Source organism: Vulpes vulpes, chromosome 2 (genome assembly GCF_048418805.1).
Source record: "Vulpes vulpes isolate BD-2025 chromosome 2, VulVul3, whole genome shotgun sequence".
NCBI lineage: Eukaryota > Metazoa > Chordata > Mammalia > Carnivora > Canidae > Vulpes > Vulpes vulpes.
The window spans coordinates 152,863,147-152,887,824 of record NC_132781.1 but is presented as its reverse complement, the minus strand read 5'-3'; the positions used below and the strand labels follow the sequence as shown (position 1 = coordinate 152,887,824).

The window sequence follows — 24,678 nt, the reverse complement described above, 5'->3', positions numbered from 1 at the left end:
GACAGACGCCCGCGCGACAGTACGGTTTGTAATCCCACGAAGCTGGTTCTGGCGAGTATGCTGTGACGACGGAGGTAGGGCTGTCCTTTGGGCCAGCCCCGGCTCCCTTCTGGGCCTGCACTGCCTCATGGAAGCGCTAGAGAAGAAGACGAAGGACACGTTCAGCCCCGCCCTTCTTCAGGCTGGTAAGTCACTCTCAAGGAGGAGGCGCAGAGTTTGTCCCTTCTTAACTTCGAACCCGCCAGATTCGTAGCTCAGGGTTTTCTGGAAGGCTCCAAAGCATCTGGTGACCATAGCAACTCACGCCAAACTCCGGATCCCTCAGCTCCGCCCACCGCTTCCTGAACGGGCCCGTCGATTGGCTCAGCGGGCGGACCAATCGTGGGAGACGCGGGCTGTTTGCCGCGCGGTCAATGGTTGCGGGCCAGGAGGGAGGCGGGAAGAGAGGGCGGGAGGGCGGGACCGGCCGGCGCGGCGCGTGCGTGTTTCCGGCTCCGCTGCGGAAGGCGGACGGCTGGAGCGGTTGGGCCGGACGCGACTCTAAGGAGCCGGGAGAACGCGGGACGCGAGCGCGGAGCTGGGCCCTCGGAGTGTGGCGAGAGGCGGGCGCGATGGGCGGAGAGCAGGAGGAGGAGCGGTTCGACGGCATGTTGCTGGCCATGGCGCAGCAGCACGAGGGCGGCGTGCAGGAGGTAACGGCCCGCGCGGCGTCGGCCTGGCCTGCTCCTACGGCGCTCGCCCACCCGCGCGGCGCTGGCACGCTCCCTCCGCTTCCCTGCCTTCGGGGGCCGAGATCCACCTCTGGGCCTCGCGGGTTCCTGGGACCCGCCTCCATCTCCGCGCGCCCCCAGCTTCCGGTCTGGCCTCCCCGCCGCCCTTAAGGCCTCAGTCGTTTCTCTGCTGGCCCCCCCCGGCGCCACTCAGGAGTTCCTGTCTCAGCAACTCCTGCGTCTCCGAACGCGGCCCTGGAAAACCCGCAGCGCCCCCCTTAGCCCGTCCCCCCGCTCTCACACATGCTTCCGGCCTCGTATCCCTACTGATGGCCGCCCCCGAGGAGCACTTCTTAGGATGAACCATCCCAGACTTTGGCATTTGCATCTACCAAGACCTGGACCGAGCTGACGAATGCTTGTTGGGGGGGTGCGGGGGTGGGGCGGGGCGATGTTAGCACGTGGTCCTTTCAGGCCTAGAATGGGGAATAGGAAGCCTGGGTTCACCATTTATCTCCACCACCTACCAGCAAGGGGCCTTTCCACATCAGCAAGCCTCAGTTCCTTTTGTCTTTGAGGCAGCCACAAGTCTCTTCTGAGTAGTGAGGAGAGTAGTGTCTTGAAGTAAAGGACAGTAAGGAATTCACAATAAGCAGGTTTGTTCATTCAACAAATATTTGTTGAGTGATGTGTGTCAGATACTCACCGGATTGGGTCCTGGGTGTATATGTGAGCAGAAGTCTATCCTTGCCCTGATGGAGCTTGGAAAGACCCTTTCAAAAGCACAGTTCATGCGTACTGACCACACATAACACAAAGACGTACTGGTATAGATGCTGGAGTTTGTTTTTTTGACCCAAACCATGGAAAGTTAGAAGTAGAAAAGCCTATCAGGATCAGTTCCAAAACTCTAATTCTGAAGAGGAACTGAAGGAACTTGCCTCAGATCACCCAGCAGGTTCCTGAATTAGGACCAGATTCCTTAGGCCAGTGTGCTGGTTCTGTGTCTCACTGGGAGCAAGTTTTCTTTGAGCTTTCCATTCCCATTCTTTTAGCTGGGCACCGGTGGAGACCAAGGACTCTCAAGCCCCTTGAGGTGGGAAGAGTTACTACTTTGCTTGTGTGTAGTTTCCCTCTCCCACCCTCCTAAATTGTTGATCCCAAATAGGATTCGGAGTGAGTTCATTTTTGAATGAATCAAAAAATTATCTAGAAGTAGAAACTCAAACCATGAAGATAAAGTCTAGCATCAGACTTAGAACCACTCATTTGGGCAAGTAAAAGGGCTTGTATATGCTAACTCTAGATCACCACTAGATCATTTCATTCAGCAGATTTACTGAGCATATACACTGAGCCAGATCTGATGTCAGGTTTTGGGGATGTAGACAGAATAAGCCATAGTTCATGGTACCTATGTATGAATCGTTCACTCTGGCAGGAGGTCTCTTGCTCTGGGCCAGACATTGCTAAGGCCCTCACCTCCATTATCATTTAATTCTCACAAGATCCCTAGAAATAGGCCCGGCTGCTATTTCTCTTTTAGAGTTAAGAAACTTCTCTAAGGTGACAGCTAATATATTATCAGTCTGATAATCAAACCCATGTGCTTAATTAACCACTTGGATACTTTACTGTACCAGCCAGAGTTAGTTGGTTTTAACCTTTGAAGTGGCTCCCCTCTTTTTGGCTCTGCCCTAGTAACTCAGCCAGTGCCAGTCTGGATGGACTTTTCACTGTCTGGAAGGAAAGCTGGGCCTAGGTGTTTCAAGCCCTGGATGCAGAGCAGTGTTCTGTATCCTTAGGCTGTTTCTAGAGCCACAAGGAATGTGAAACGCAGGCACACATACACAGGAGATGGAAATCTGCCTTTCAGGCCACCTAAATCAGGTGAGGTTAGGCCTCCTAGTGGAGGTAACTAAAGTAGGGCCTGCTGGGGAGCCTGTCTTGTCCAATGAGAGGCTCAGGAGGAAACTACCAAGTTTCTGACTCCCTCCTGGACTAGGATCTGGTTTCTGGGCAGCTGAGGGCTCCCTGGGGGCATCTCCGCAGCTTCAGTCTTCTCTGTTTTCCAGCTTGTGAACACTTTCTTCAGCTTCCTTCGGCGCAAAACAGATTTTTTTGTTGGAGGAGAAGAGGGGATGGCAGAGAAGGTGAGTGTTGGGGCCTGCTGTCCTTTGGAACCTGTTTCTTCATAAGGAAAGCATATGTAATCTTCCTTTGGCATTATAACAACCTTCAGTGAAAGTAAAATGCCAAGGGTAAAGAGTCAGGGAAAGGAAGCAAGCTGTCATGTATTGAAGCCCCTCTCCTTGCCAGGTACTTTATCTACTCCTATTTCCTGTGATCCTTTAGCAGCTTGAGAAGGCCAGGTGTTATTATTCCCATTTTGCAAATGAAATTGGCTCAAGGGGTGTTTGGCACTTTGTCCAAAGTCCTTTTTTTTTTTTTAAGCTTTATTATTTGAGAGAGCGAGAGAGGGCGAGAGCATGTGCATTCATGCATGCACATGAGCTGGGTAGGAAGGGTAGAGGGAAAGGGAGTCTTGAGCAGAATGTGGAGCTTGATGCCAGGTTTGATCTCACAACCCTGAGATCACAACCTGAGCTGAAACCAAGAGTGGATACTTAACCAACTGTGCCACTCAGGGAGTAGGATTTTGTATAAGATCTTGAGCTGAATTGTAGAAGAGCCAGGGTTCAAACCAGAGTCTGTTGTCAGACTACCTTCTGCCCGACACCATGCTTCCTGGTTCCTTTTCCATTGAGGAGGTTTTATCTAATTACCTAGCTGGAGATGAGAGTGGAAATTGAGCTTAGAAAACAAATACAGGAAAACTTAAAACCATCTAATCCCAGTCTTCCCAGATACTGTGACCCAAAGTTCATAGATTTGGGGATTGCATTTTGTGCTACAGGCTCTGAGACCTTGAACTTCCTTTTGATTTGTTAGGTTGTAATTATATTTTTGAAGATTGGTAAGTCATGAAAATGGTAAGTCATGAAAATGTTACCTCACTGAACAAATATTTTTAGGACCTGATGTTTGTTTTTACCTAAAGAGACATAGTAACAAGAAGGAGTTTTGCAAACTGCTTTCTGTGGCTTCAGGGGTCGGACAAACTGGAGTGCTCTATACTGGATCTTAATGATCTGAGGCTACTCGGTCATAGACACACTAGCCCGGACATGGAGAGTCCCGAGATCTTGGCTAAGCTGTATGGCTTTGTTGATTTCCCACTAGTTCTCTGGTCCTTTCATTTTTTTTTTTTTTTAAAGATTTATTTATTTATTCATTCAGAGAGCGAGAGAGAGGCAGAGACAAAGGCAGAGGGAGAAGCAGGCTCCATGCAGGAAGCCCGATGCGGGACTCGATCCCGGGTCTCCAGGATCACACCCCGGGCTGCAGGCGGCGCTAAACCGCTGCGCCACCAGGGCTACCCCAGGTCCTTTGAATCTACATGTCTGCAAAATGGAAGAAGGTAGACATACCTGTAGGCCACTTCTGGCTCAAATATTCTTCCTGTGTTAGTACCAGCACCTCTTTTTTTTTTTTTTTTTTAAAGATTTTATTTGTTCATGAGAGACACAGAGGCAGAGAGAGACACAGGCAGAGGGAGAAGCTGGCTCCCTGTGGGGAGCCTGATGCGAGACTCGATCCTGGGACTCCGGGACCATGCCTGAAGCTGAAGGCAGACTCTCAACCACTGAGCCACCCAGGCATCCCAGCACCAGCACTTTTTGTTTTTCTGTGGGCCAGACTGCATAGTAGTAGTCATTTATTCATTCACTCAATGAATATTTATTGAACACCTAATGCTTTGTTTGGTAGGTATTAAGCCAGACAGACCCTTTAGAATAAAGAGGTGAATACAGAAATGGTCTTTGTGTACTTGGATCTCACAGTGTAGCACCCTGCCCCCATCCCCTAAAAAGTGAAGTCATGGGTGTTAGGGAGAAGTCCTGGGGCATTAAATGGAGACTAACCTATGCTGAGGGCTCAAGGGAGACTTTGTGAGACAGTGGTGCTCGAAGTATGAAGGATGAGTAAGAGCTGGACGAAGAGAGTGTTGAGTGATACGAGGAAGTGGTATTGGGGTGCCTGGGCAGCTCAGTTGGTTAAGTGTCTGACTCTTGGATTTGGCTCGGGTTGTGAGATTGAGCCCCATATCGAGTTCTGTGCTTAGCCAGGAATCTGCTTGACATGGTCTCTCTCCCTCTACTCCTCCCCCCACCTATCAATCAATCAATAAAATCTTAAAAAAAAAAGGAAGTGGTATCTTACAAGTGTGGGGTGATATAACCACCACATATTGGATGTCTACTGGTCCGTCTTAGACCTTGTCATGCTCCTTGGTTCTTTGTTTCGTAGAAACAAAGCTCTTTCCCAGGTGGTTGATCAGACCCTTGGGCTGGCAGAAACATATCCAGCTTTCCTACCTGGTCTCTGTTTATAGCACAATAACTTTTATATTGAGTGCCTACTGTGTACAGGCCACCACATACAACATTTTCAAGTGCACTAGGAGTTATGGGCTCCGGAGTCAGGCAGGTATGAGTTGGAATCCCAGTTCCCCATCCCTTCCTTGACAACTGTGTGGCATTGGGTGAATCCTTTTTTCTCTGAGCCTCACTTTTTCTTACCTGTAAAGAAGTCTTAATCATTACCTTACAGGGCTATTGGGAGGATAAAAGAAGTCATGGAGATGAAGTGGGTGGCGTTTGAGAATACAAGTTCATGGTCCTTTTTTTTTTTTAAGATTTATTGATTTATTTTAGAGAGTCCATGAGGGGAGGGGTAGAGGAAGAGGTAGAGAAGCAAACTCCGGGCAGCCCCGGTGGCGCAGCGGTTTGGCGCCGCCTGCAGCCCGGAGTGTGATCCTGGAGACCCGGGATCGAGTCCCGCATCCGGCTTCCTGCATGGAGCCTGCTTCTCCCTCTGCCTGTGTCTCTGCCTCTCTCTCTCGCTCTCTCTGAATGAATAAATAAATAAATCTTTAAAAAAAAAAAGAGAGAGAGAATGGGTGACGGGCACTGAGGTGGACACTTGACGGGATGAGCACTGGGTGTTTTTCTGTATGTTGGTAAATTGAACACCAATAAAAATTAATTTAAAAAAAAAAAAGAGAGAGAGAGAAGCAAACTCCCTCCTGAGTGGGGAGCCCAACGTGAGGCTCAGCCCCACAACTCCAAGATCGTGACCTGAGCTGCAGTCAAGAGTGGGACGCCCAACCAACTGAGCCACAAGTTCATGATCCTTTTTTTTTTTTTTAAGATTTATTTATTTATTTGTGATGAGAGAGAGAGAAGAGGCAGAGACACAGGAGGAGGGAGAAGCAGGCTCCATGCCAGGAGCCCGACGTGGGACTCAATCCCAGGACTCCAGGATCGCGCCCTGGGCCAAAGGCAGACGCTAAACTGCTGAACCACCCAGGGATCCCCCTCCTTTTTTGAACCTCTTGGGGCCAGATGTGTTTGGGGATTTAGAATTCTTTGGATTTTAGGAGGTGACATAGTTACATATACTATACTTACAGTAGTTTGTTAACAGTGGAGTAATGTATGTAATGTATGCTCCATGAGTTAGGAGCAGCATCCTGTAAAGAAGCATTAGTATTTCTGTAGAGAAATGTATATCAATATTCTTACCAAGTGGGAGATATGAAGACTATAATACCTTCATGTCGCAAGCTTCTAAGTCCAAAAACACTTTTATATTTTTTTATAGCTTTTGAGCTAGGAATTATGGATAAAGGATTGTGGATTTGAGGAAAGCCATATGATCAAATCAGTGTTATTGACATAGGAAGAGACAAATGGAACAGTGAAACAGAATAGAGAACCCAGAAAAAGTCTAACACAGGAGAATTCAGTATATGCTAGAGTAATTCAGTTCCGTACCCAAAAGATGATTAAGTCGTTGCTGCTACAACTGGCTGTTTTTCTATAAAGAACCAAAAGTATACCATCTGTTTTATTCATATGTAAAAATAAATTGCAGACCAAGAAGGGTCTAGTAAGGAAAGCTAGGAAACCGTATGATCTTATGTGGAGGAGGCTTTGCAAGATTACAAACCTGGAAGCTGGGGCACCGGGGTGGCTCAATGGTTGAGTTCTGCCTTTGGCTCAGGTCATAATCCCAGGGTTCTGAGATTGGGTCCTGCATCAGGCCCCCCATGGGGAGCCTGCATCTCCCTCTGCCTGTGTCTCTGCCTCTCTGTCTCCCATAAATGAATAAATAAAATCTTAAAAAAAAAAAAAAAGGAAAGAAACCTGGAGGCCATAAGGGAAAAAGTAGCTTTTTACCTCTTTAAACATTAAAGATTTTGTGGGTCTGACAAAAGAGACAGTTCATTGGAAAACCATAGATTTGGAAAAAATGTTCAGTGCAGAGGACAGAAAATTTAATGACTGATTCAATATGCAGGAACTCTTGTAAATTGACAAGAAAAGGATAAACAGAAAAATAGGCCATTCCAAGAGCAGATCCAAAGAAATTTGAAAAGATCTCCAATTTGACTAGTAATCAAGGAAATCTAGGAGAAATAAACAGTGATATGCCCCTTTTTTCCTGCCAAACTGACAAATAGAACCCCCCCCCCCCGAAACCAGTTCTTAACAGGGCTGTGGAGAAAAGGGTAATCTTCAGATATTTCTGGTAAAAGTGAATTATTGTGGCTCTTTAAAAATATTTTATTATAAAAGATGCTCAGCATCATTAATCAGAGAAATACAAATAAAAGCATGCTGAAATATCACCTCACACCCATTAGAATGGTTTCTGTAAAAAACCAGGAAACTCCCAAGTGTTGGCGAGGGTGCGGATAAATTGGCACGTTTGTGCATTGTTGATGGGAATATAAAATGGTGCAGCTGCTGTAGGAAACAGCATGGCACTTCATCAAAAATTAAAAATAGAACTACTATATGGTCCAGCAGTCCTGCTTTTAGGTACATACCCAAAAGATTTGAAAGCAGGTTCTTGAGAGATTTGTACATCCATGTTATAGCAGCATTATGCACAGAGCCAAAAGATGGAAGCAATCCAAGCATCCATCGATGGATGAGTAAATAGTGTCGTATATATGTATAATGGATCTAAGGGAATATTATTCAGCCTTTTTTTTTTTAAGATTATTTATTTATTTATTCATGATAGTCACAGAGAGAGGAGAGAGAGGCAGAGACACAGACAGAGGGAGAAGCAGGCTCCATGCCAGGAGACTGACGCGGTACTCGATCCCGGGATTCCGGGATCGCGCCCTGGACCAAAGGCAGGCGCTAAACCGCTGCGCCACCCAGGGATCCTCTATTGTTCAGTCTTTTAAAGGAAGACACACACATAAGAGCACTCATTGAGGGGATCCCTGGGTGGCGCAGCGGTTTGGCGCCTGCCTTTGGCCCAGGACGCAATCCTGGAGACCCGGGATCAAATCCCACGTCGGGCTCCCGGTGCATGGAGCCTGCTTCTCCCTCTGCCTGTGTCTCTGCCTCTCTCTCTGTGTGTGACTATCATAAAAAAAAAAAAAAAAAAAAAAAAAAAAAAAGCACTCATTGAATGATTTCATTTATAAAGTTCTAGAACAGGAGTGTGTGTTCCCTCTTTCAGATGTGTTGGGTTACACTGCCCCACCCCAGCCCCTGCCATATTCAGGTTAAATATCTCTCAGTGTCTCTTCTGGCGAGGCTGATGGGGACCACTCTTTACTCCCTGATCATCCGGCCTAGGTCAGGGAAAGCCTGTGTTCAGGTATGCCCATTTAACAGTCTGAGACCTGTCTTCTAGAACTAGCCCAACTGTCCTTATCCCTTCCCCACTCTGCTGGGCTGTGGTTCCTGAAGAGGTGTCCAGTGACAGATGCTTGGCTGTCTGACAGCCTGCCAGTTGACAACACTGAGTAGGCTATACATCACCAGGGGTCTCTGCCTGGGGCTCAGCTGGGAGGAGGAGATTGGGAGGAGGGGTCAGAGGCTGCTCTGATTGGCCCTTGGATGTGCCTGGTGGTTCAGCTCTGCCCTCAACTAACCTCCAGGAGCTGGGAAGGAACAGGACAAATGGGATGTAACATGATTCACTGGAGCTGGGAGAGGGAGGGCCCTGCTCCCGCCTCCCCTTGGCCACTGGTTGGCAAATGGCTTGAGTTCAAGGTCTTCCTGATTAGGGATTTGGGACCAAGGCCCTGTGGTGGAACAGCATCTGCTGGCGTAATTATCTCATGACTGATTCTATTGATAGCAGAATGGCCTGCGGGTGACCCACTTATTTTTCATACGCACCCCATTTTGTTAACTCATTTGGTTTGGGAGATGCTTTGGGCGCCGTTCAGCCTTGCAAAGTATGGAATTACCATAGTGTGGCATGAGGTTGGGAGTTCGAGGTAGCAGGAAGAATTGACATCAAATGGATAAGAAGCCAGGGGACATTTACCAGAACCTACGTCTAGGAGTCCATTCGTGACTTTGGTGACCCTGAGCCCCACCTAGGTCTCTCAGCTCTTGCAGACCCTTTCCTCCCTCCAGCTGTGGCTCAGAGATGTTTGGAAGATGGTATTGACCACCTGATTGACCACTGATCATGTGCTGAGTGCTCTGCAAGGCCTCTTCCAGGTGTGTGGGCTGACACGGTTGGGCTTTCTGTGTTGGATGTATTCCTGAGCCTACTGAAGGTGAAGAGATGACGTTCTGGAGACATTGGAACTAGTCCTAGAGGATGAATGGGAGATTGCCGGGTGACCTGGGAGTAGGGACAAGGACATTCTAGGCAAAGAACAGCTTATGCAAGATTGCTTTTGAAAATAATGAAATAGAAGCACAGAGTGATGACCTCAGGGTCACACAGGTACAAGGAATAGTCCGGGAACTCCAGTCTAGGTGTGACTCTCATGTCTGCTTGAGACTTGGGCAGGAGGGCTTGTTAAAAATACAGATTGGGACGCCTGGGTGGCTCAGTGGTTGAGCATCTGCCTTTGGCTCAGAGCGTGATCCTGGAGTCCCGAGATTAAGTCCCACATCGGGCTTCCTGCCTGGAGCCCGCTTCTCTCTCTACCTATGTCTCTGCCTCTCTCTTTATGTGTCTCTCTTGAATAAATAAATAAAATCTTTAAAAAGAAATACAGATTGCTGGGGCACTGGGGTGGCTTAGAGAGTTAAGTGGCCTGGCTGACTGTTGATATCAGCTCAGGTCAGGATCTCAGCCTCCCTGTGTTGGGCTTCATTCTCAGCAGGGAGTCTGCTTCAGGATTCTTCCTCTGCCCCCCTCTCTCTGCTCGCACACAGATGCTCTCTCTCCAAATAAAATAAGTCTTAAAATATATATAAATATATATATATATATATATATATATATATATATATATATATATGCTGCTGAGCCCTACCCAGAATGTGTGATGCAGTAAGTCTGAAGCAGGGCCAAAGTTTAGGATTTCTAGCAAATTCTGGGTGATGCTGGTGCTGTAGGTGTGGGGTACCACATTTGGAGACCTGTTGGTATAAACAGGTGAGCCGTCTCTCCCACTGCATTTTTTATAGCAGAGAATGTGCTGTCCCCTCGCCCAATCAGCTGACACTGGTTTAGCCTCAACCAGGCAAGGGATGTTGGGCAGCTAACACTTAGTATGTGGCTGTGATATGGCAGGGACTGTGCCAGCTTCTTGGTAAGTGTCATGTTCAATCCTCATTACAGGTGGGAAAATAGGGCTTAAAAAGTGTCAAAGTTGTTCACTTGTCCAAGGCCACACAGCCAGATAGTGACAGTGGCAGTAGTATAGTAGCTCTTGGGCAGCAGGGAGGCCAGCCAGCAGGATGCAGGTTGGAAGCATCCTGGGGAGATAGTGGGAGAGGAGGGATTTGACATTGTTGGCCTGTAGGCTGAGGAGAGGAGGAACCTAAGCTCCTCCCTCAAGAAAGCTATTTCTGACTCCCTGCTACCATGGCAGTCCTGGGTGCAGTGCTGAGTGCTGCAGGGCTGGGCCTGCCATCCTGGAGATGGGTACATGTGGGTAAGAGATCATTCAGGAGCTGGGCAGTGTGGGCCTGTGAGCTCAGGAGAGGCCTCTCAGGCGGAGGCTGGAGTTTGGCTTCTAACAGCCCTGCTCTGTAGGGAAGGACTCTGAGCACCACAACCCTATGAGGTTATAGGGATTCATCTTCACAGATGAGAAATCTGAAGCTCTTACAGGTTAAGTCCTTTGCCAAAAATATAATAGCTCATGTGTAACAGCCTGGGTTAGAACTCAGCTTGTCCGACTTCACTGTCCCGTGTTTTTTGTCAATAGGTTTTTTTTTTTTTTAAGTAGCCACTGTTTATCCCTCCAGGTACTTTGCAGGTATTCTCATCATAGCTTTGAGATACGTGTGTACAGTGTGATCCCCGTTTTATAGATGAGGAACTGAGGTTCTGAGTACAGTGCCTTGCCCAGGTACCCTAGCACATGGAGGTGGGACTCTAGGCCTTGGAACACTGGCCACTGCTCCAGTGCCTCATCGCCTTCTCTCCCTTCCCCAGCTCATCACACAGACCTTCAACCACCATAACCAGCTGGCACAGAAGGCCCGACGGGAGAAGAGAGCTCGGCAGGAGACTGAACGGCGGGAGAAGGCCGAGAGGGCAGCCAGGCTGGCCAAAGAGGCCAAATCAGAGACCTCTGGGCCCCAGATCAAGGAGCTGACTGATGAGGAGGCAGAGAGGCTGCAGCTGGAGATTGACCAGGTAAGAGTGGGCTCCCCCAGCCCTGTCCCCATCCCCATTGGCACTGGCAGTGAGGATACTCTTTCCAACTGCTGTGCCCTTTGCCACAGAAAAAGGACGCAGAGAATCATGAGGCTCAGCTCAAGAATGGCAGCCTTGGCTCACCAGGGAAGCAGGTGAGATGGACTGGGAGTGCCTGAGACTAGTCAGGACTTGGGAACTTCCAGGGACCTTCTAGCCTTTCTCTATCTCTGGAATGCCTTCCCTTATGCCTTCTCCCTCAGTTTTGGGGGTCCTTCCCACACTTCAAGATCCCACTCATAGACATTGGACCACAAGACCAGGTTTGAAAAAAAAAAAAAAAAAAACCCTGGCCTTAAAGTCTTGGCAGGAGAGCCCAAGAGCCAGAGAGGGCAGTGCCTGGATAAGTATCATTCAGGTGGGCTGGGGTCACTAAGCCCAGCCTCGCCCTCTGTGGTGGGCTGCTCTGATACATCTGGGGGATGTATCAGGGCTCTTCCCTCTGACTCAAGTCCAGCTTCCCAAACAATCCTTGGAGCATTCATTTGGCTTTCCAAAGTTTCTGGTTTGACACCACGGGTGTCAACCCTACAGATACAGAAAAAGAAAATTGACCATTTGGCAGTCTGGTTTTATTTTAAAACAACTGTTCCCATGGCTACCTTGTGACTTTGTTTTTGTGCTAAGCTTTCTTTCTGAGTCCCATGGCTTGGGTCCCTAGCTAGGTTTTGTGAGTCCATCTCTATCACTTTCCCCAGCTGTTTTTTTTTTTTCCACATGGTACGCTGTTCCTCTCAGCCAGAGATCAGAACCATTTTTTACCTTTGGCTCCCAGTGGGCCATGGAGTGGGCAGGGACCAGGTCTGTTTCATCTTGTGGCTGTATGCCCAGTGCCAGCCCTGGGCCTGGCTCAGTGGGGTTCAGTCTATGTCTGTCAGGTAAGTAGCTGAGCACCCCAACTGTGAGCAGGAGGCTGAGGAGGACGAGGAAGAGGAGGATGAGAAAGACAAAGGGAAACTAAAGCCCAACCTTGGCAACGGGGCGGACCTGCCCAATTACCGCTGGACCCAGACCTTGTCGGAGCTGGACGTAAGTGGCCAGGGCTAGGGTTTGGAGCTTAGGGAGCCAGGCTGGGGCTCCTTCTGACTTCTCCTGCTCCGTGCAGCTGGTCTTGCCCTTCCGTGTGAACTTCCGGCTGAAGGGGAAGGATGTGGTGGTGGACATCCATCGGCGGCACCTCCGGGTGGGGCTCAAGGGACAACCGGCGGTCATTGATGGGGAGCTCTACAATGAGGTGAAAGTGGAAGAGAGCTCATGGCTCATTGAGGACGGCAAGGTGGTGACGGTGCATCTGGAGAAGGTGTGAGCGGCCTGGCCTCTTGGGTCTGCGTCTTGTTGGAGAAAGGAGGGGAGGGTTTCTGCTCATTCACTCAGGGACCCTGCTGGGGGCCTTGTAGACATATGAAATCAGCACAAGAGTTTTAATGTAGGTCTGTCCCGTTTTAAAGTCAGGAAAAGGGAAACTCAGAGATTTGCCAGGCTTCTCCCTCTAGGTTGGGATGGAATCAAAATTGAAAGTCTTTGGTACCAAAGCATCTTCCTTATGTTAGGTTTATACGTGCATTAAATTCAGCAAATAACTTGAAAACCTACTACATGCCACAGACTCTTCTAACTGCTGGTGAAAGAGCAATGGACAAAATGTAGAGAATTACCCTCAGAAAGCCTCTGCTCATTCCCACAGTGATGGGACACAAGACACCAGTAAATAAACATGGTGTCTATAAGGTGCCATTGGTCCAAGGGAGGCTTCCCCGGAACCTAAGGCCTGTCCGAGCCTACCTGCCTCTTCCTCACCTCTTGGTGCCCTTGTGTCTGCTGTTCCTCCCAACCAGGGTGCCCTGCCATGCTTTTGATCAGCTGTGCTGAGTGTCCCTTAGGCCCGGCCGCCACTCTAACTTCTCTCCCCTTTCCCTGGACGCATAGCTCCCTCTGCACCTTATTTTTGCCTTGATGACACTGATTTGTAACGGTCAGCATGTTTCCCCCAGCCACTGCAGAGGGCAGAGACCTCTCCTGTCTGCACCCTGGGTCTCTACACAGGTCTTCACAGGTCTCAGGTGCAGGCTGTGGAGGAGAGTTGGGTTCTGGAAAGGCGGAGGGGTGGTTCCTAGGGTACAGAGGGAGCTACCTTCCCCCCCGCTCACAGATCAACAAGATGGAGTGGTGGAGCCGCTTGGTGTCCAGTGACCCTGAGATCAATACGAAGAAGATCAACCCTGAGAACTCCAAGGTGAGCCCTGGCTGGTCAGGGTGTGGGGTGGGGTGTGGATGGCCCCAGAGCTTCAGCTGTTCCTGTTACCGCCTGCCCTCAGCTGTCAGACCTGGACAGTGAGACCCGCAGCATGGTGGAAAAGATGATGTACGACCAGAGGCAGAAGTCCATGGGGCTGCCCACCTCGGATGAGCAGAAAAAGCAGGAGATTCTGAAGAAGTGAGCAATGCGGAGATGGGGGTTTGGGGGAGGCAGCTGTTGGGCCTGGACCTGGATGATAGTACTTAGTGGGTCACGGAGCGGGACACAGGAGCTGCCCTGCCCCTTCTGGGATGAGGTGGCTGGGTTTATGGATTTATAGTGTGAGCTTGCCTACTCTGGTCACTTTCTGAGGTCATCTTGAGGGCAGAGCCACCTCAGGGTAGGAAGGGATGACCCTGAGGTGCTACCAGTGCCTGGCCTGGCTCCAAGTTGCTCAGGGTTCTGAAGAAAATTAGACCTGATGTGGGGGAGCTGGGAGAAAGGGGCTAATTGTGCGGGACGGGACGGCCTGTTTTAGCTTCTTACTTTCGCTCCCCAGGTTCATGGATCAGCATCCGGAGATGGATTTTTCCAAGGCCAAATTCAACTAGTTCCTGTGTTTGCCTCCCTGAACTCTTGGGGCTGAGCCACCAGCCGTCCACCTTCTTTTCCTACCCTTCCCTGGGACTTGGGGGCCTTAAGGCTGGGGCAGGCATGGGACCCGCTCAGGCACACTGGTCCCAGGGCATCATGGGAGAAGGGCTGGGGCCTTGGGGGGGGGGTGCCTTATCTTCCCCAGTTGGCCTCCTGTTACACATTAAAACTATTTACTCCAGCTTTGTCTCCTCTTCCCTCTGGCCTTTCCTGGAGGGGTGGGGGCGGGGGGCAGGCCTCACTGTGCCTGCTGGGGGCCTGGAGTCCCTCCCAGATCCTGCCATGTGACCTGGAGCAAGTCCTTACACCTCTCTGGAGCGGTTTCTCTTTACTTAAAAGGGAAAATTAAAACAAGGCTTTAGTCTCTGTGACTGAGCATAGGTGAGTTTTTCTGGTTATAGGACCAAAATATACGTCAGATTCTTAAGGGGCCCATGACTCAGCAGAACTTAAGACCAGCTGGACCTGATTCCATTTACATCTCTCAGTCTCTCACTGTAGACACACTCAGTCTTGGAGAGGCCTGGCCGTGGATGGGACGGCGGAGCTGCAGGAAAGGGGCCAATTTGTCCCTGGTACTGGGGCCTATGGTCACAGCCCCTAAGGGGACCGGCCTGTGTGTCTGTAGGGAGCTAGATAAGTAGTTTGGTTGTCATTTTCCAAAAGGGCCTATGAGGACAATAGAAGGATGCTGTGAGGGCTCTAGGTGAGGTAGTGGCTAAGGAGAGGGATCCTGGGCAAGGATGGGCTGGTGGGCTTGCTCTGTCTTCACTGCTGAGAGGCTGAGGACACTCTCCTGTGTGGGAGGGAGGGCTAAGTAGGATCCTTCTGAACCCAGTTAGGCTTGTGTCCAAACATCTCGCTTCTGCCCCAAGCAGGTCAGCTTGCCAGCTTTGGGGCAAAACTGCCAAGAGGCCAGCTTCCAGGTCCAGAGCCAGTTAACTAGCTGTGTGACCAAGTTTCTTGACCCCTCAGAGCCCTAGCCTCATAGTCCATCAAAGAATGAGCCCACTCCAGGGTTGTTGGGAAGGTCAAGAAGATTCCAGTAGACCCTGGTGTTTTGTCAGAACCTGGAAGAGGGGGATGGGGCTTCAAGTCAGGCTGGGTGGGGGCTGACCAAGCTCAAAGGATTTGGGGAAGCTGCAAGAATGGCTGGGAACATGCCAACCTTCAGGAGTTGGTAGGCCTGCCTAGAAGAACCTCTCAACAGTGATGGAAACCACTTATTAGGCCTTTCTCAGGTACAGAAACTGGCTCTTTACCTGGAACTCAGTGAACCTCATAGGTGGGCAGTCTTGCTCTCATTTTAGCCTTCTGACTGACCCCATAATGCTAAGGCAGGCTGGGCACTCTATCCTGTCTCCTGCTCTGTGTATCAGTCCAGTAGATTGGACAGAAAGGGCAGTATCACAGCCGAGATGACCAGGCAGTCATCTACTACTTTTGTACTTGCAACTGTGGTCGTGTTAGTATACAGAACATCAGCCAAGAACCAGTAGAACATAATGTGGAGTGGGCACTGCCCACAGAATTCCAGACAGACCCTGCCTGCCCCCAACCCAATCCATTCAAGATAAGCTTCTGTGAGCTATCACCCTTTCCCCCCACCCTCATCCTGGGGAGGAGGAACTTTGTATGATTATGGGTGCATATAATGGGGGTAGAGCTGGGATTCAATCCCAGAAAGGAACTGTAAGTCTTTGCTTTCCATGATTCGGGCTTCTGAAGACCGAGCAGGAAGGAACAGGCCCAGTCAGGGGTCAGGCCAGCAAGGGAACCAGGGTGATGTGGGCACCATGGCCCAGTGAAATGCACATGGTTCAGGAACCAGTCAACTGAGGTGGGAGGAGCCAGGGTGGCCACTGCTTCTGGTCTTAATGGCCCAGCTTCCTCCAAAAGGGCTCCTGCTTCCACTCTTCATGCTGTGGGCTGTACTTCTCCCAGAAGGGGTTGCTGCCCTGGGCCCAGTTGGGGTTAGCAGTACACCTGGAGCAGCGGTGCTCCTGATGAGTCGGTGTCTGTACCCTGGAAGGATGAATCATGGCTGGCTGGGTATCCTAAGGGGAAGGGAAGAGGAAACAGGCTCAGAAAGGGGAAGGAGCTCATCCAGGTACCATGGGCAGGGAGAAGCCTGCTGAGAAGGAACAGAGTGGGACTCAAGCCTGGTCAGTCTAATCTTGGCTGGATGACCCACTCAGCTTCTTGACCTCTCTGAGCCCCAGCCTTACTGTCTGTAAAAGGGTAATGACACCACTCCTGGGGGCTTATGGAGACCAAGAAGGCAGCAGTAGAAAGCACACCAGGTGCCTGTTCATTGCTAGCACATGGCCCCCGCCTTCTTCACTGTCCCCAGTGACTGGGGGGCTTAGAATGGGGTCTGTGGCTGCTCAGGCTTCTGGCCCCTTTCTGATCCCATCCTCACCCACCCTCTGGGAGAGGGGACATGCAGGGGGGAGGGGGGAGCCCCGGGGCACTCTCATCACTGCACTCTCAGGTCAGGACCAAACCTGGAGCTCCATAAGGCCTCAGCTTCCTGGCGATGGCATCTGCAGTAGTCTCCTGGGAGATCTGCACTGTGAGCTCTAGGGAGGGAACAGGAGGGGGCAGTGGTCATTATCACATCCTTTTAGCCCAACCCCCCACTTTAGCTCCTGCCTGACGAGGGCAGGGTCACCTACCCCTGGGCCGACTTAGAGAACCAATGTTTAAAACAAAGACACAACTTGAGTGTGTGAGTGTGCTCGCATGCGTGTATGCGTGCATCTGTGATGGTGGGCAGGTGTGGGGGTTTTGGTTAGGCCAGGGCAGAAGTCCAAATTCACATGGGTTCCTGGGCTAGGCCTGCAAGTTCTGGCAGGTGACAGCGAGGGGACAGAGGGGCCACTTAGGGGACACAGAGGGGTTGAGAAAGGGGAGGAAAAAGACAACAGGGAGCAGGGACTGGCTGAGGGGTGGGCCCATTGTGGCCACAACCCATTGCAGCCCCCCCTTGGCCAGAGTGTCCTCCACTCTGCCCCTCAGCCGTGTGGAACCCCACCTACCATCCTGGCTGAGCCCTGAGCCCACCATGGTCTCATGGCCACTGTCAGGGGCAGCAGCAGGGGCAGCACCCCGCATGGAGCGCCCCTCTGTGGTCTGCGGGCGGGCTCGGCTCTTGCGGGTACTGATGCGAATGATGCCGCGAACCAGGCGGCCCTCAGCGTCCTGCTCATCCAGGTGGTAGTCCTGGGTGATGCTGCTGATAAGGTCCGAGATCTTACTGGTCTTCTCCAGGAACACAGTGTCTGATGTGCACTTGGCCAGCTCGTCTATCTGGTGTACGCTGAACAGCTCTGTCAGCTTCTTGAAGATGAGCACATCAATCTCTCGGCTGGACATGGAGCCGCTTCCTATCTCGGGCAGGTCCAGGTCTGACTCATGGAAGGAGTAGTACTCTTCAGAGCCCCGGGGGCTGCTGGCAAGGGTGCTAGGCAGGCTGTGCCGCATGGGTGGGGGCTCGGCCAGTGGCTCCTTGCAGCAGGAGTCCGCATCCGGGGCTGGGGAGGTGGCGCTGCGGTAGGGATATACAGGGATGCCTTTGAGCTTGACGTCAGGGTAGCTGAAACTGCTACCCATGGTTGACTTGAGCCGTTGGCCATCCCGCCGGCTGGGAGGTGCGCGGTCGGGGCTGGGGGGCACTCCATTGTGGTCTTTGGCCCAGTTGGCTTCAGCAGCCCCCTCGGGGGAGTCCCCAGCAGACAAACAGGGACTGCAGCCCCGCATGCACGCCCCACAACGCTGGAGGCAACTCCGGCAGCGACGGAAGCAGAGCGCAGCCCGGCACCAGTCCCACACCCAGGGTCGCCAGAGCAGGCAACAGGCTGGGGGCTCAGCAGTCGACTCAGCAGAGCCGGAGATGAAGGTAAGGCTCTCCGGCCCATGGTGGCCAGGGTCCTTGGGGTCTGGCCTGCGGGTGCGGCGGCTTGGTGGAGGTTGGGACGGCTCATCAAAAGTCTCCAGGCATAGTTCTGTTGGCTGTTCCCAGGGTCCCAAGCGTGGGGGCCCAGATGATGGGCGGGGGTGTCCAGGGCGGGGCATGGCTCATTGCAAGATTTGTTGCAGTCAGGCACCTGTAGAGGAGAGGCCAGGAAGGAGTCAGGTTCAAGGGCACAGTTACGCCCACGAACCTTCACCTACTGTCCCTCTCTCCCAAAGAAATTCTCTCTTTGGGAATCCCTGGGTGGCGCAGTGGTTTGGCGCTTGCCTTTGGCCCAGGGTGCGATCCTGGAGACCCGGGATCGAATCCCACATCGGACTCCCGGTGCATGGAGCCTGTTTCTCCCTCTGCCTATGCCTCTGCCTCTCTCTCGGTCTCTCTGTGACTATCATAAATTAAAAAAAAAAAAAAAAAAGTAAAAAAAGAGAAATTCTCTCTCTGGTCCAACCTACATGTGAAAATTTCCTGGGACAGGGTGCCTGGGTGGCTCAGTCAGTCAAGTGTCTGACTCTTGATTTTGGCTCAGGTCATGATCTCAGGGTCGTGAGATCCAGCCCCACATTGAGCTCCGCACTCAGTGCAAAGTTTGGGATTCTCTCTATCCGTCTCCCTTTGCCCGTCCTCGCCCTCTCAAATTAATAAATAAATCTTAAAAAAGATATCTCGGGGCATCTGGGTGGCTCAGTGGTTGAGCATCTACCTTCAGCTGAGGGTCATCCTGGAGTCCTAGGATCGAGTCCCACATCAAGCTCCATCACAGGGAATCTACTTCTCCCTCTGCCTACTTCTCTCTGTGTCTCTCATGAATAAATAAATAAAATCTGTAAGAAAAAAGAAATGCCCTGGGACTCACACCCAGGGATGCGGTGGGATGGCTGCTACTGAAAAACCAGAGAATGACAGGCATTGGAGATGTGGGGACAGTGGAGCCCTTGTAGAGTGGTGCAGCTGCTGTGGCAAACAGTACAGCAGTTCCTCAAAAAATTAAACACAGGACTGCCATATGGCCCAGCAATCCCAAATCTGGGTATATACACCCAAAAGAATGGAAAACAGGGACTTAAACAGACATCTGTATGCCAAGGTAACACAGTAGCATATATATATTTTGCAATAGGCAAAAGGTGGAAAAACCCAAATGTCCATTGACAGATGAATGAATAAAGAAAACATGACGTATACATATAGTGGAATATTATTCAGTCCTTAAAAGGAATAAAATTCTGATACCTGCCATAACATAGATGAGCTTTGAGACATTATGCTAAGTAAAATAAACTTGACACGAAGGACACATGTTGTATGGTCCCACTTACATGAAAAATCTAGGATAGTCAAATCCTTAAGACAGAAAGTAAATGGTGGTTGCTAGGGGCTGGAGGCAGGGGGAAATGGGAAGTCAGTGTTTCATGGGTAGAGTTCCACTTTGGGAAGATGAAAAAGTTCTGGAGATGGATGGTAATGATGATTACACAACGATGTGAATGTGTTTAATGCCACAGAACTGTATGGTTAAAATGGTACTAAAAAACTTAAGATGGTAAATTTTATGCAATGTATATTTTATCACAATCTCCTGAGATACCACTTTCCAGGGAATGGTCTCCCCCAGTTTATTCCCACTGTTGGTGAGCCTACTCAACAGAGTCTCTGAGGTTCTCAACAAATGCCTTTCCATGTGACTTTCTACAGAACCTGACCATCACTACCTTCCTTTCCCCTCTTCCTTCAAGTCAGACATGAGAGTGTGACAGTTCCCCTGTCAATGTTTCAGTTTGGATCGGTTTTGCTCTCTTAGCAATATTTAACGCCAAGCACTCTTTTGCTTCCTTTGATTAGACAAGAAAGCCAAACCACAAAATACACCTTCTTTCCTTTCCTTTTTTTTTTTTCTACCTTCTGTCCTTTCTTGACTTGGTTGCAAGCAAGCTCAGAGTGAAGATTTCATTCATCCCATAATCACTGAGCCTAGGCCCATGTTAGGCACCATAAAATCAAAGACAAATAAACTACGGATCCTGTTTTTGTGACTCACTAGTGGTTTTGTAGGAAAAATAGATGCTTAAAAGCTCCTGAGATAGAACGTGTAGGATATACAAGGCATTATGGGAGTGAATAACTATGCCTGACGGAGTCAGGGGACATTATATAGCGATATGTGGAAGGTCCTTGATCACATATAGGGGTCTGCCAGGAATAACCTGGATTTTCTGCAACATTGATCCCTTATCTTTCTATCCTCGATTTAATGGCATTGGGGTCCTAGAACTGGTGATGTGGTGGACATCAGGATATCTGTGTTAGAGTCCCAGTTTTGGCTTTAACAGACAGTGTTTCTGTGGGCAAATAAATGCCACCTCTTTAAACAGGGCCACCATCATCTCTCACCCAGGTTATTGTCAAGGCTCCTATTTCATCCTCTTCCATTCCCTTCTACTTGAGGCAGCCAGGGAGAACTTAAAAAATCTGGAGAAACCTGGCAGATTCCACTGTAATCAAATGATCGAAGTTAACGTCACCAATAATAGGATGAACTGACATCATGGGCCTCTGACACTCTACCAAGAGGATACTACATCACTTAAGGAGTGCTTCTGCCTAAAATGCGTAAGCTGAATGTAATCATGAGGAGACATCAGACAAGCCCAGCTTAAGGGAATGACAACTAAATGCAATGTGTGATCTTGGACTGGATCCTGGATCAAGAGGAAAAATTGGAAACTGGATGATGTGGATAAATGGTGAAATTTAAAAGGAGACTGTGTATTATTTAATAGTATTATGCCAGTGTTAAATTTTCTGAATTTGATTACTGTGGTTAAATAACACAATGTTCTATTCTCAGGAAGTACACATTGAAGCATTTAGGGGTAAAGGAGCATGATGTCAGCAAGCTAATCTCAAAAGTTTCCCAAGAAAATCAGAAGGTGCATGTGTCTTAAAAGAGAAGGGGAGGGAGGGAAGGAATGTCGGCCATGGTGTCTGGGTAAGAGAATATGGAAGTTTCTATTCTTACAGTTATGGAATCCACCCCCCTGGCCTCATTCGGCATTCCTTCTCCAAGGCCCCTCCAGCTCCCCAAGTCAGATGGGAACACCTCTCCTCATAGCTTTCTGCTGGGCTCTGTCAGCTGGGTTGGCCTTGAACTGAAGATAAGCTTATATGACCCTAAGGGGCAGGGGCTGTGTCTGACTCCCTTCCACCTCAGTATGGGAACAGGGCTGGGCACAGTAAGTGCTTCAGGGGACTGACATGTTCTGTGTGACCTCAGAGTAGAACCAGGACCACTGGGTACAAAGAAAAAGGACTTAGGCTCTAGGCTGACCAGAATGGGGGTAGCAGCAGGCTCGGGGGAGGGGGATGAAATAGGAGATTGCAATAGGTGACTTGAAAGTCCCCCATGGGGACACCTGAGTGGCTCAGTGGTTGACTGTCTGCCTTTGGCTCAGGCCATGATCCTGTAGTTCCGGGATCAAGTCCTACATTGGGATCCCTACCTGGTGCCTGCTTCTCCCTCTGCCTAGGTCTCTGCCTTTCTCTCCCTGTCTCTCTCATGAATAAATAAATAAAATCTTAAAAAAAAAAAAAAAAAAAAAAAAAAAAGTCCCTCATGATCCAGACAGCCCATGGTTAAAAACCTTTGCCTTGGTTTGAGCAATGTGGGAATGAGTATGGATTCATTCATTCATTCATTCATTCACTCAATTAACAAATATTTAGTGAGGGCCTACTGAGTGCCAGACACTATCCTAAATTTGGTGGATGCAGTGGTTAAACAGACAAAATTCCCTAACCTCAGGAGTCTGTATTCTAGTGAATGAGTTGGTTATTGTTTTGTGTGCTGTGAATATATTAAACCAATTTTCACAACTTTATTTGTAGGTATTATTATTGTTGTTATTACTATACACTGAGAGGCCCAAATAGGTTAAATATGTTGTTTAAGCCACACATCTATTTGTACCCAAGCAGCCTAGCCCCGATTCTAACCCACTACCTCATTCCATCTATTACTTGGGAGAAAGGGGGCAAAGTGGCCAGCTGCCAGCCCCATGGACAAGCCTGTACCCATGGATGGACCACACAGGAAACCCCAAGTCTTTCAGGCTCAGGCCTTGGATGAGGAGGGCGGGTGCCTCTATGCTGTTTGAACCACACTGAGTTCTGGGGTACCTGGGGTTTGTAAAAACATCAAGGGGTTACTGATGATGGTCTGGGTCACTCCTCTGCCTCCAAGGCTTAAGGATTTGCTGCTATTCATTAAATTCACCCACCAAATGTTTACTGAGCACCTATCATGTGCCCAGCACTGTACTAAATCCTGAGAAACAGCAGTGAATGGGCCAGAAACGGGTCCAGCCCAGGAGGATATTCACTTTACCCAACAGTCACAATTGCTCTGTAAGTATTCTGTCTCCACTTTATAGATTGGGAAGCTGAAGCTCAGAAGTGACTTGCCCAGAGACACCCAGCTGGAAAGGGATGGAACAGGATTTGTACTGTGGTTTACCAGACTCTGGAGCCCAGGTACTTTGTTTTGTGCCGCATACCTGGAATGTGGGTGAGATAGAGGGAAGTGGGGACCAAGACCTAGGTAGGATAAGGACAGTAACTTGTTTCAGTTTCCCCCACACCTCTAGGTCCAAAACCTGCCTGAAGTCAAATTCAGCCCATTTTTTCCAGGTTCTATCTTCCCCAAGCTGTTGCTGCATACCGCCCCCCTTAAACCCTAGGAACACCCGGTCACTTGGTTAAGTGAGGGGAGGACCCTTGCTCCTATTGTGACCTGGGGCAAAACTCTTGGCCTCAGTTTTCTCCACTTTAACAAGGGGAGAGATTAGTATCATCCTGGGTCACCGTAAGGTTTAAGTGAGATATTGCCGGCAGGTTGCTTAGTGTGGTGCCTGGCACGTGGGAGGGGCTCGGACGCTGGGCGCCCCAGGCCACTGCAGGGATCTTCCCCAGAGTCAGAAGGTCCTAAGCCCGTCCTCACCAAACTTCCCTAGATGCTCTTCCCCCTTCCCTAGTCCCTGAGAAGACGCACACACGCGCACACACACACGCACACACACACACACACACACACACACGGGGGTCTGTCTCTGTACCATCCCCCTCCTCCCGAGGTTCCCCAGGACAGGCCCCACCCCCGTACCCAGCCTAGTCTTGCACACCAAGCCGACAGGGGCACCCCAGCCCGCTCGGGGAACAGCCTTCGGCTCTCGCACCCGGCATCCCCGCACCCTCTATTTCCTGCCCCAAAGGCTCAGCCCGCGGCTCCGGCATCCGGGGGCACCTACTCCCGGGGCGAGGGAGGACCAGCCCCCGGCACTGCCCCTCCGATTAGCACAGCCCCTACGCCAGCAGTGCCCTGGGGGCGGGCGCCACCCTCTCCAGCTGCAGGGGCCCCCGCCCGGGGGCAGACGCAGCCCCGTGCCCGCCCTGACACCGTTCCTCCGGCTGTGCACGGCCCCGGCCCGACGCTGCCCCCGCCCCGGCCCGCCAGCGCAGCCCCGGGGGCGCCCGCGGCCCCCTCTCTGCCCGCCCAGCCCAGGCGCCCGCTCGGGCCGCTCCTCGGCCCGGCCCGCACACCCCGGAAGTGGGAGGGTGGCGCCCGCGGAACCGGCCCCGGGACCCTCCCCCGCCCAGGTGTAGCCTCGGGGGTCTCTCCACACCAGTGTCGCCGTGCTTCGCGCCCCCACGGGCCCGCGCGGGGCTTACCTGTCCCGCCAGGTGAGCCGCCTCCGGCTCGGCCCCTCCCCCCGCCCCCCTTGCCGCTCACCTGGAGCGCAGGTGAGCGTCTCGCGGGAGCGCTGCACGGGCCGCCGCTGGGGACACACTTCCTGCCTCCGCGAAGCGCCGCCGCCGCCGCCGCGCACCTGGGCCGAGGCCCCGCCCTGGGCGCGGGGGGCGGTGGGGGGGCACCCGGCTGGGGCGCTCGGCCTGCGGACTCCGAGCGGTGCTGTCTGCTGCGGCCAAGGGAGGCGGGCAGGGCAGACCGACGCTGGCGGTCAGTCTCCCCTTCTGTTAAATGGGCAGGGAGCCCTATAGCAATCTCTGCGCACCTGGAGAGCGCTCGGCAGTTCTTTAAGGCCCAGCTCTAAGGGCGTGGGCCTCCTGGGGTGCCTTCTGGCCCCTAGGCCTGTCTGGTTTCCCGTTAACTAGAACAGTTCTCTGTACTTCGGGCTTGTAATAATTAGCACACAGTTTTCTTGTCTTCATACCCCTCCTTTGCTGACCTGAGGACGGGGTCTAGGCTTGCCCCCGATGCTCCTGGGGCCCAGCGCAGGACTGGCACATACTAGGTGCTCAGCAGACACTCTCGATGGAAT

The 24,678-nt window shown here is 51.0% G+C and overlaps 2 protein-coding genes across 3 annotated transcripts; one reads left to right on the top strand and one right to left on the bottom strand.

The window, feature by feature from the left end:
- The first annotated feature begins 452 nt into the window (after positions 1 to 452).
- NUDC (nuclear distribution C, dynein complex regulator) lies at positions 453 to 14,551 on the top strand. The gene is made up of 9 exons (XM_026014411.2): positions 453 to 692; positions 2,786 to 2,863; positions 11,217 to 11,420; positions 11,510 to 11,575; positions 12,390 to 12,509; positions 12,586 to 12,780; positions 13,630 to 13,713; positions 13,796 to 13,914; positions 14,276 to 14,551. Exons 1-9 carry the CDS (start codon positions 612 to 614, stop codon positions 14,325 to 14,327), a joined length of 999 nt encoding a protein of 332 aa, XP_025870196.1. The 5' UTR covers positions 453 to 611; the 3' UTR covers positions 14,328 to 14,551.
- Positions 14,552 to 15,811: 1,260 nt separating this feature from the next.
- KDF1 (keratinocyte differentiation factor 1) lies at positions 15,812 to 24,249 on the bottom strand. 2 transcript variants are annotated; one of them, XM_026014410.2, is made up of 4 exons: positions 24,129 to 24,249; positions 17,412 to 18,479; positions 16,878 to 16,952; positions 15,812 to 16,427 (listed from the first exon to the last, which is right to left on the bottom strand). In XM_026014410.2, exons 2-4 carry the CDS (start codon positions 18,445 to 18,447, stop codon positions 16,345 to 16,347), a joined length of 1,194 nt encoding a protein of 397 aa, XP_025870195.1. In that variant the 5' UTR covers positions 18,448 to 18,479; positions 24,129 to 24,249; the 3' UTR covers positions 15,812 to 16,344. The 2 variants fall into 2 exon arrangements, with proteins under 2 accessions (XP_025870195.1, XP_072606758.1); XM_072750657.1 differs by having other exon boundaries at positions 24,068 to 24,141.
- Positions 24,250 to 24,678: the final 429 nt, after the last annotated feature.